Source organism: Pistacia vera, unplaced genomic scaffold, assembly GCF_008641045.1.
Source record: "Pistacia vera cultivar Batoury unplaced genomic scaffold, PisVer_v2 Contig317, whole genome shotgun sequence".
NCBI classification, from domain to species: Eukaryota; Viridiplantae; Streptophyta; class Magnoliopsida; order Sapindales; family Anacardiaceae; genus Pistacia; species Pistacia vera.
In genome coordinates, this window is record NW_022196132.1 from 660,273 (window position 1) to 671,607 (window position 11,335).

At 36.3% G+C, this 11,335-nt stretch overlaps 1 protein-coding gene across 1 annotated transcript; it reads left to right on the forward strand.

Moving 5' to 3' along the window:
• Positions 1-7,513: 7,513 nt before the first annotated feature.
• LOC116136618 (probable L-cysteine desulfhydrase, chloroplastic) lies at positions 7,514-10,904 on the forward strand. Its single transcript, XM_031422289.1, has 2 exons — positions 7,514-8,990; positions 10,536-10,904. The coding sequence occupies exon 1, from the start codon at positions 7,660-7,662 to the stop codon at positions 8,980-8,982; it is 1,323 nt and encodes a 440-aa protein (XP_031278149.1). The 5' UTR covers positions 7,514-7,659; the 3' UTR covers positions 8,983-8,990; positions 10,536-10,904.
• The last annotated feature ends 431 nt before the right edge of the window (positions 10,905-11,335 follow it).

Below are 11,335 nucleotides of genomic sequence, written 5' to 3' on the forward strand. Positions count from 1 at the left end.
TCAAATTCAGTATTTAATTTGGCTTTTAAAGCATTAATTTGAGACATGGACTTACTAATTATTAACATGTCATCTACATATAACAGGAGATAAATTGGCATGTTATTCATACAGGCAAAATAGAAACAGTTGTCATACATGCTTCTAGTGAATCTATTTCCTACTATGAATGCATCAAACCTCTTGTACCATTGTTTAGGGGACTGTTTAAGTCCATACAGAGATTTATTCAGTAAGCATACATAATCAGGCAATTTTTTATCCTTAAAACCTAAGGGTTGACTCATGAATATTTTTTTCATCCAACTCACCATGCAAGAAAGCTGTTTTAACATCCAATTGCTCTATCTCTAAGTCATATTGAACAACAATTGCTAGCATAATTCTAATAGTTTTAAATTTAACTACTGGAGAAAATATTTCAGTGAAATCAATACCTGCTCTCTGAGTATAGCCCGTAGCCACTAACCTTGCTTTGAATCTTGGTGGATCAGATTCATTTATCCCTTCTTTTAGTTTGTACAGCCATCTGCATTCCACCAACTTCTGATTCTTTGGCTTTGGAACTAGTGTCCAAGTGTTGTTTGAGTGCAGTGACTCCATCTCCTCTTCCATAGCAACCACCCATTCTTTTCTGTCCCTTGATCTCATTGCCTCATCATAAGTGTTGGGTTCTGAGCGATGTATCTCTGAACCAGCCAAGAGTGCTGTATAGATCAGGTCAGCATAGTTGTACCTTGTAGGAGGTCTGATCTCCCTCTTGACTCTATCTCTGGCTAACTGGTATTGGGCCAGATTACTAGGCTGATCCACTTCAGCATTGTCAGGAGGGTCATCTTCATCCTCTTGCTCTTGAGTTTGTTGTGGCTGGTCTTCAAGTAGGCCAGTCTCATCTGTTTAGATGTAATGGTCAAGATTTGTTTCAGGCTCTACCTCAAACTGAGTTATCCCAGTTTGTCCAGAAGTTTCAGAACCTTCTTGTGAGCTACCTGCACTGTTAGTACCAGATTTGCAAGGAAAAACAGTTTCATTGAAAATCTCATCCCTACTAACAATTACCTTAACCCTTGGGGCAGCCCTTTCCCACAGCCTATAACCCTTAGTTCCCTCTTGATATCCCAAAAAAACACACTTAAGAGATCTTGGCTCTAACTTTCCATTTCTGGTATGTGCATATGCAGCACATCTAAAGACTCTTAGGTGTTCAAGAGTTGGTCTCCTCCCAGACCACCTTTCTTCAAGGCACTTAAAGTCTATTGAGCTAGAAGGGCTTCTATTTATTAGATAGGCTGTTGTACCTAGTGCTTCCCCCCAAAAGGTTTTTGGTAGACCAGCTGTGAATAAGAGACATCTAACCCTCTCTAGAAGGGTTCTATTCATTCTCTCAGCAACCCCGTTCTACTGAGGGGTTCCCCTAACTGTCCTATGCCTCAAAATTCCCTCTTCTACACAATAAGAGTCAAACTATGGATTACAGAATTCTAAGCCATTGTCTGTCCTAAAGGTTTTCACCTTCCTATTAACTTGGTTTTCAACCAAGTTTTTCCAGCCTTTAAACTTAGTTAAGGCTTCATCCTTGGACCTAAGAAGGTACACCGATATCTTCCTACTATAATCATCCACTATAGAGAGGAAATATCAATTGCCTCCATGTGTCCTAACCCTTTCAGGGCCCCAAAGGTTTGCATGCACATAATCCAACCCTTTTTTCAACCAGATGAGTTCCCTTTTGGAAACTCATTCTATGTTGTTTTCCCAACACACAAACTTTACAGAAAATTAATGTAGATATGAATTCCTTACCAAAATAGCCTTGCTGGCTTAACACTGTCATACCTTTTTGGCCTATGTGGCCAAGTCTCAAATGCCATTTCACTGCAGTAGTCATATTAGTAGATAATAGAGCAGAATTTACAGTGGATGCACAATGTTGACCACACAAAATGTACAGCCCATTTTGTTTGACCCCTTCAAGCAAAATTTCATTATTCTTATACACAACTATGGACCCTTTTTCTGCCTTATAACTACATCCAACTTCATCCAATGTTCCTAAGGAAATCAAGTTTCGGTTAAGGTCAGATATATACCTTACTCTGATTAACATTGTGACTTTACCATTATTTAACCTAATGGTTATGTTTCCTATACCTTGAACCTTACAAGAGTGAGTATTACCCATGAAAACAGTTTCTAACTCTCCTTTCCTAAGGTTCTAAAACCATTGGATGTTTGGGCTCATATGAAAGGTGTATCCTGAATTTAGAACCCATTCTTTACTACTAGCTTGATTTGAAACAGTGAGGGCTTCTGAAATTTCAATGTCAGTGCTAGTGCTAGCTAAATTACTCTCTGTATTGTGTTGTTTTTGTTTCTTTATCCAATCATAGCAGTTCTTCTTAAGGTGGCCTGGTTTATTACAGTGAAAGCACTTCCTAGTTTCTCCCTTAGACTTGTTATTCTTCCTTTTTTTCTTAGTCTTAGAGTTCATGTGTTGTTGGAAATTCTTGTTACTATCACTTCCTAATTGTCCAGGATCTGTCTTACTTTTGACAAACAAGTTATTTCCATTCATTTTCTGTATTTTCAACTCCAATTCCCTAGATTTCAGGCCAGCTATAATCAGGTCAACACTAGGAACTGTCACAGTGTATTGTAAAGCATTTTCTATCACTAAGTACTCATCAGGCAATGAATTTAATAGTATCATCGACAAACTAGAATCTCCTAACTCCTGATCTGTACCTTTCAACACTAACGTCATCTTAAGAAACTCATCAAGGTTTTATTCTATAGACTTAGTAACATTTATTTTATAAGAGAATAAAGCTCCTTTAAGGAATGCTAAGTTTGGTGCAAACTGTAAGGAATAAAGGGATTCGAGTTTACCCCAGAGTGTGAGCGGTGTTTCCATGCCATCTACCTTTCGCAGGACCGCATCAGACAGATTCATTATGATTAGATTATAGGCTTCCTCATCAACTTCAGCCTTCTTCTTCAGTTTCTCTTCAGACCACTTGGTGGTGTCTTTTTCCAGAGCAAGCCCGACCTTATTATGTGAAAGGAGGGCCTTCATCTTCTTTTTCCATGTGTTAAAATTGATCTTCCCATCGTATTGGGAGATCTCCATACGAGTAGTGCTCATTGTACTGTAATGGCAGGGTAGGATAGTCTAAAGTGTACGTGGCGTTGTTATACCAGAGGTCGCCAGGTACTGTCAGGCAATTTTTAAGGAGGTTACTGGTTTTCCAATTGAGATACCCTTAGACTTATCAAATAAGATGAAAGTGAACAGTACTACTACAGCCCCTAGGCAATACCAAGATTTCTCCCCTTGACTCATGTTTGTGACTCAGACTAACCAATTCGACCAGATTCAGGACGATTCGAAACCCCAAAGCTCTAGAAGCCTTTAATTCGAAAAAACCCCAAATCCTAACAAAACCCTAATTTCGATTTTGCACAAATTTCGTCGATCCCTTGTGTTTGTGACCTAATCTCACAAATTAATCCCAAGACTCAGCAAGATTCGAAGTCCTAATGATCTAGGAACCTTTAAATCGAAAAACCCACAAAAACTGACAAACCCTAATTTTCGAATTCGTCAAGAATTAAACGATTTCTAAACCTAGATACACCTTAGAACTTTGGCTCTGATACCAATATTATAACCCAAGCCTAATTAATCAATTCGCAACACAAACAAACACAATCAAGATTCAAGACCCAAAACACACACACACACAAGGCATGAATTTACCGTGGTTTGTCTATCCAATATTGTATAGACTACATCCACGTTGAGCTCCGAAATACGAATACTCACAGCACTAAAAGATTATCCAACAATTACAAGAAGAAAACCATACAAATTTGCCGAAACAGAGCAACACTCAACTTAGGCCTATTCGCTCAAGAAACTCTCTACAATCTACAAGAACAGAGGACTAAACCAGCCTCAAGATGGAAACGCAACCCTCTCTCTAATCTACCCAGATTATTCCCAGAAAGCCTCAGCAAGAATACCCAACCTAATTGCTCTCTAATTTCGTATAAACCCTAACTGTTACAGATTAGAAAAATGCGACTGTAACCACACTGTAGCTTCTCTTTTTATATAAGCCCATATTAGCAAATATTAGCCCTTGGATCTGTCTTGATCTGACGGCCAGGATTCCTTCAATTAACTTAAATGAAACGACCCCGTTTTTTGGCTTCACAATATTTTCACTATCAAAATTAACTAGAAACAAAAACACATAACAAAATATAATGGGTTTAAAAAAAAAAAAAAAAAAATCAAATGAAACCACTGCAAAGACTTCTACGCACACCATCATACGTGCTATAATAACTACGTACATAAATTATACAACCCACACCACCGGTCTCCATATCCTCCGATCTGTAGCTTTGCAAGATTCTCTACATTTTTTTGTAACATAATCGCCTCAAACACTTTCCCATAAGCAAGCCACAGTTGCCACTATATGCAATTTATTTTATTTTCCCTATCTATCACTCGTTGCTATTTCCATGATTCAACTATCATCAACTACAACACCCTCATCCTCCTTTTTTTCCTTCTAATGTTTGTCCTTGAGGTGTAATCCATAGTTGCTGGTTCTTGTGGTTTTGGCTTTGGTTGTACGAATTTGGTCATTAACGAAAGATAAAAGATAGTGAAGATATATGATTTTTTTTGGCTCTGGGTTGAAATGATGGTGGTTTTACTCTGTAAATATAAAGGAAATAATCTTTCTAATCTAATTTTTTTAAAGATAAAAAGGCTGACTTTTTTTTATATATGAGTCTTGAGTGAGTTTTTAACTTTTTAACTCGTTTCTTCTATTTCTTCATTACTTTCAAGTGCTATTACTGAACTAACCTCTTCCAGTTAAGTTTGCCCTAACATCATTGGGGTGTAAGTGTTGACCTAATGCTCTTATCTATACACCGAAAATAGTGAAACCTTAGGGGGTGTAAATGTTATTAACCCTATCACAAATGGAGAGAATTGTCCGTAGCAATCCAATTAAAAATTAACCCAATTGCAATAATTTATTAACCGATCTGATACTATATCACAACAAAATGTTATAAAGATAATGGCAAGTTAACACATCATTATTCAACTACTTATTATAATTTCGTATGAATTAATTTATTCCTATGCGACCTAACCTTTCACTTACCTAATTATAAAATTGAATTTTAAAGAAAGTAGGGCTTTTTCTTTGGTGTACCTGAGTTATCTACCATTAACAATGGTCCTCTTGGTATGGAAATTATTTAATTATCTCATATATCCCTAGTTTTTTTCCATTAAAATTAACTTTTTTGACTGATTTTGACCTTTAAAAGATCATATCACTCTTAAACATAAATTTCTTAGAAATTCATAATATAAGTGAAATTTTCAAAACAAAATTCTAAAATTTTTTAGGTGAATTTGATCATTGCATAAGTCGACATAGTTGACATTTTTAATTGACTGCCGAAAGTAAGGGATTTTTTTAGTAAACCCCCATAGATTTGAGGAATTCGAAGCCCACTAATTTGAGAAATTGGACCCTAGCCCCCATTTTGTTTAACTTTGCCATTAATGTTAACTGACATACAAGTAAAGTTGTAATTTTAATTTATAAGGAAGGGCATTTCTAACTTTCACCTAGGAGAACCCTAGCTAATTTTTTCTTCTCCCCCGTCATCTTTTTTGTTCTTCGTCTTTTCTCCTGCTTCTACCATTTTATTCCTCTCTTTCTCACCAGTAAACACCTCAATAGATTGCCATGAAACCAAATTAGACCTCTAATGGCTGCTTAAGACTTAATATGGCCTCTAAAAGCTTCGATAGGGGCAACCCTAGCCTCTACCAATGTCGAGAGGCCGAATTTGGCCTCATCAGTGACAAGGCTAGATCTAGGCTATTGACAATAGTAGAGGCTAAATTCGAGCTCTACGCAGCCTTCAAGGGCAAATATGACCTTATCAATTGTCCTGAGGTCTTTTTTTAACCTTTATCATTGTCGTTATTAAGGCTTTCAATCCTTTTGCAATAGTTGCGAGACCTTTGGTAGCCTTAAGTGATAAATCCGAGGCAGTCAAAGCCTTTAGTGGTTATTGCGGTGTCGTAGAGACATCTAGCTATACCACAAGGTTGTTAGAGGTGGCAACACCAACAACAGATGGTGGTTGCACAATTAAGGGATGACAGAGAAGGTAGTTAGGCAATTAGGATATGTTTTGTTATTTTGTCAAAGGGTCAATTCATCCTTGCACTCTTAGCAGATTCTCATTAATGGAACTTGAGAGAATGGGGGCTAGGGTCTTATTTCCGAAACCAAGGGGTGCTTTTTAATTCCTCAAATGTGTAGGGGTTTACTAATAATTTCCCAAAAACTAATGGTAAACGAGGTTAGTGTATTATTTCTACAAGAAGAGGAATTATATTGTTACTAGTGGATAACTCAATGATACCAAAGGAATAAACCCTAATAAAATATTAATTGCATTTAACAATAAAGAAATATGAAAACCTTTAGGTTGACTTGGATGGAAAGTTGTGAACAACAAAGATGCATACACTAAGAAGAAATACCATAAGCTAATGTAAATGACAAAACTTTCCAACTTTTAAGTTGGCCTTCCACAATACTTGTAACATATTAAAAGGCAAATAATAAAACAAAACTACAAAGTTTCAAGGGTATTATTGACATTTAACCACCTAATGGAGTCCAATCAAGAAATTTAACTTTTTAAGGATCCTAAAAATTATTTAAAGTCATTAAATTAAAATCCATATAAAATTCAACAATAGTTGGAGAGTTGTCAATTATTATCCTTATTCTTCTAGGAAATGACAATTATCCCATTTCTTTTTCAGTCAACCATCCTTTGACATCTCAAAAAGTCATCAAATCACCTCTTTTAACCTTTCCAAAATTCATTGAAAAAAAAACACACTCACCATTTAACACTTATATTCAAACATAGTGAATAGGATTATGTAACTTTTTCTATTTTTAACTCCAAAATTGTTAGTGATGGTTTTATTTTTATTATTTCAAGAGTTAAAAAGACATAAATCACCTTAGGTATTAATAAAATAAAAATCCCAGTAAATTATGTAAAAATAGGACGGTTATAAGTTGGTATTATCAAATTGTTTTCCTATTATTTATTTAAACGCTTAAAACTTAATGGAAGAAGATTTTTATTATTTTAGAATTTTTGTTATTTATCTCAAGAGATTAATCATTAACTCTTATTTCAAAAATAAAAATACTATCCACATAGATAAAACAGTCATTTCAGTTGTCCAACTTAATAAATTTTTTAAACATCAAAATCAAAAATTTATTAGAAAAAGACATAATTGTCACAAACTAGCCAATTTCACAAAAGACAACTAATTTAAATTTATTAAAATAAGGTTAATTATCTTCACATTTTGGTAATAAAACACAATTAAGAAGCACTAATTAAATTAGCCATATGTCATCAAACCACACTATCTCTCACGCTTTGTTGAAACTTTCCTTCTCCCCTTTCTCTCGCTCTTTCTCCTCTCTCCATCTCCATGATCTCCTCCTCCACCAAAACCTGAAAAAATCTCATCCTTTTCCCATGCCTAATCCTCACTACTAGTCCACCATGAATGGAATTGACCATAACTCCATTACCCACTTCCCCAAGAGGCCTAAGCTTTGTGATTCTTTCATTTCCCCCACTGAAATCCAATCTGAATTCTCCCACCACTCCCCCTCCGTAGCCCGCATCAACAACGGCAGCTTTGGATGTTGCCCCAAGAGCATCATCTCTGCACAGAAAAGGTGGCAGCTTGACTACCTTTCTCAGCCGGATGAGTTTTACTTCAACAAGTTGAAGACTGGAATTTTACAGTCTAGACTTGTGATTAAAGACCTGGTTAATGCTGACCATGTTGATGAAATCTCCATTGTTGATAATGCTACAACTGCGGCGGCTATCGTTTTGCAGAGTGTTTCTTGGGGGTTTTCTCAGGGGAGGTTTGAGAAAGGGGATGCTTGTGTGATGCTTCACTATGCTTATGGCGCTGTGAAGAAGTCTGTGGAGGCTTATGTGACTCGTGTAGGTGGGTTTGTTATTGAAGTTCAATTGCCTTTTCCTGTTAGCTCTGTTGATGAAGTTGTTAGTGAGTTTAGGAAGGCTTTAGCGAGAGGGAAAAATAGTGGGAAAAGAGTTAGATTAGCTGTGATTGATCATGTGACTTCTATGCCTAGTGTTGTGATTCCTGTAAAAGAATTGGTTAAGATTTGTAGGGAAGAGGGTGTGGATCAAGTGTTTGTGGATGCAGCTCATGGTATCGGTTGTATTGATGTTGATATGAAGGAAATTGGAGCTGACTTTTATACTAGTAATTTGAATAAGTGGTTCTTTTGCCCGCCTTCGGTTGCGTTTTTGTATTGTAGAAAGGCTAATGAGTGTAATGATTTGCATCATCCTGTGGTGTCTCATGAGTATGGAAATGGGTTGGCTATAGAGAGTGCTTGGATTGGGACCAGGGATTATAGTGCCCAATTGGTGGTTCCTCAAGTTTTGGAGTTTGTTAATAGGTTTGAAGGGGGAATTGAGGGAATCAAGAAGAGGAATCATGAAGATGTTGTTGCGATGGGGGAGATGTTGGCAAATGCATGGGGAACGCATCTTGGGTCTCCTCCAGAGATGTGTGCGAGCATGATCATGGTTGGGTTGCCTGCTTGTTTGGGGATTTCATGTGAGTCTGATACCCAAAAGTTAAGAACTCGCTTGAGGGATAAGTTTTCTGTGGAAGTACCTATTTATTATCGGCCGCAAAGAGATGGGGAGGTTGATACGATTACAGGGTATGCAAGAATTTCTCATCAAGTTTACAACAAACCAGATGATTATTACAAGTTTAGAGATGCAATTAACGAACTGGTCAATGAAGGGTTCACTTGTGCTCTTTTCTCGTAGTTAAAGAGGTATGCTTATATTCAATTATTGGGATGGTTTGTCAGCTATTTACATGAGTGTGGCATCATATGGTTGTTGATTCGTTGTGATTGATTTTTCTCATAGAAATTTGCTGCTCTGAAGCAGTAACCTAAAATTATGCCTTCTGTCTTTGCAACACTAAAAACTGGCTCTATTTTTCATTTGGACACTAAGAAGTCATACGGTGTCATTTTATCAAATATGGTATGTGGGGTCATGGATCTTATCTTGTGACATTTTGAAGTTTTGAAGTAAAGGACGGGCTAGGTGAATGGCCTGTTAATGTCAGCTTTTCTTAGTTAGAGCACCTTAGTTAATAGGCATTATTTGTTATAAGTAGTACACCAAAGGTGTCGCTGAGCAAATATATGGTTTGTTTTGCCTTCTTTGTGACCCTAACTCATTTGGTAAATGTGAAATGATACATTTCTGGTAGGCTTGTTATTGTTGGTACTCTGCTGAATTGCACAAGAGGAATAATTCTTATAGCTATTAACAACAGGAATAGATTTTAAGATTCTTATAACTATTAATTTCCCCTGAAAAGCAAGGGATTTAAATCTACTTTTCATCCTGTTGGGTAATTGTAAATTCTGTGAACTTCCAGATTTTACTTTGTTTCCTACTATTACGTGAGTTTTTCAATTTTGTCATTATGTTGAGTGTTTACCCTGAAAAGTTATGTGGAGTGTTTCTTCTCAATATAATGATAGCATTTGAGGCAGTAGATAAGGATTCAAATGGTGTCATTGCTTGTATAGCACACTTGTTAGTTGTTATAATAGAAAATCCTTATATCATGAAATTAATTCATGAAGTTGATGATATATTGCACGTAAGTTCCAATGGGCACTAATACTATGCACTTGTCACCCAACAACCTCTTAGAGGAAGGTCCAAGTAAGGGAGACAACAGGTAGGATAACCATAAATCAGTTGCTTTCTCCAATTGCCCATTTCTTCTTAGGCAGCTTATTCACAAAATCAAATGTTTGTTGCAGGTTATCTTTAGAGTGTTTTATAAGCTCTTTCTAAGCCTAGATCCTCCATTTGTGCTATACCTTTTTCTCAATGATTGAGGACCATCTTTACTCAAATTTATCGTAGTAAGAAGATTTATGGCTTGTTAGTCTAATCTATAATTTTAAAAGTGAATATCCTATCTTGAGTTCTGCACAAGTGGAGACATATAATGTGCAAAAAGTATGTTATAAGAATTTCTGGTATACTCTGCTGTCTGTGATCAGGCAACTATTTTTGCCCTTAACATGAGTACAATTTCTGCCTCCAGTTTGAAGTATAATGACATTTTTATTAAATATAATAGTGGCAAAGTCAATCACCATCTTTGAAAGATGAGAGACTGAAATGAAGCTAAGTTATTTTTCCTAGTACTGAATTAGTTTGACCACCTCTGTATTCGACCGTGAACTGTAAATTCATTATTGGGATGAAATTTGGCAGTAGTTATGAATCTAAATTATTTGCTACTTAAGTTGCTTCTTAACTACAGTCTTTCTTTTCTTTTGTAGCCTAATGAAGTCTGCAATCGCAGTCTTTCGATGAATAATTATAATTTCTCTCTGTGTGCTGAGCACCTGGCCAGTTTCATGGTTTCGGTATCATGAAACTCTCGAGCTGATAAACAAACTGCAGATAAATGTATGTAACTAATACAGAAGCAGTTAGCTTTTCTTTGATGACTTGTAGAATTAAACTAGTGGACTGGAATCCATGAGAGCTGTACTCGTAAATGTACTAAACTCTTTAGTTGCCTTCAGCAGCCATGGCAAGGCCATGAACAAAAAAAAAGTATGGCCAATAAAAACAAAACATTTTATGCTTTCTTCAACCTTCTGTAGTCTAAATACAGTGAGACATGAAATGAGTTTGCTTCTTCTTGTCCATTTTGTGAATATTTTATCTGGAATATATATATATTTTCTTTTTTATGACCGGGTTGTTCGGGTCCGTATATACGCACCTCAACTAATCATTCGGGATCTTGGAACTATTAATCGGAGAAGAGCTCCAGTGGTTACCTCTATTAGCAACCAAGGAGAGACAGTGCTTCTTATAGAACACCACAGTCCTTTCCTCTAATTCCACTAATGATTCCTCATCAAATGCAGTTTCAGAATACTTCACATCTGAATAAGTCTTCTTCTCATAATCTGAATCAATTTGCTGCAATAATCTCCCCTGCTGGAAATAAAAAAAGTCCAATTGCAACACCACTTACAGTGTCTGATCCTACTTGGTTCATTGACTTTGGAGCCACTCACCATATTACATCAGATCTTTAACATCTTCCTTATAATAATAAAAAAAA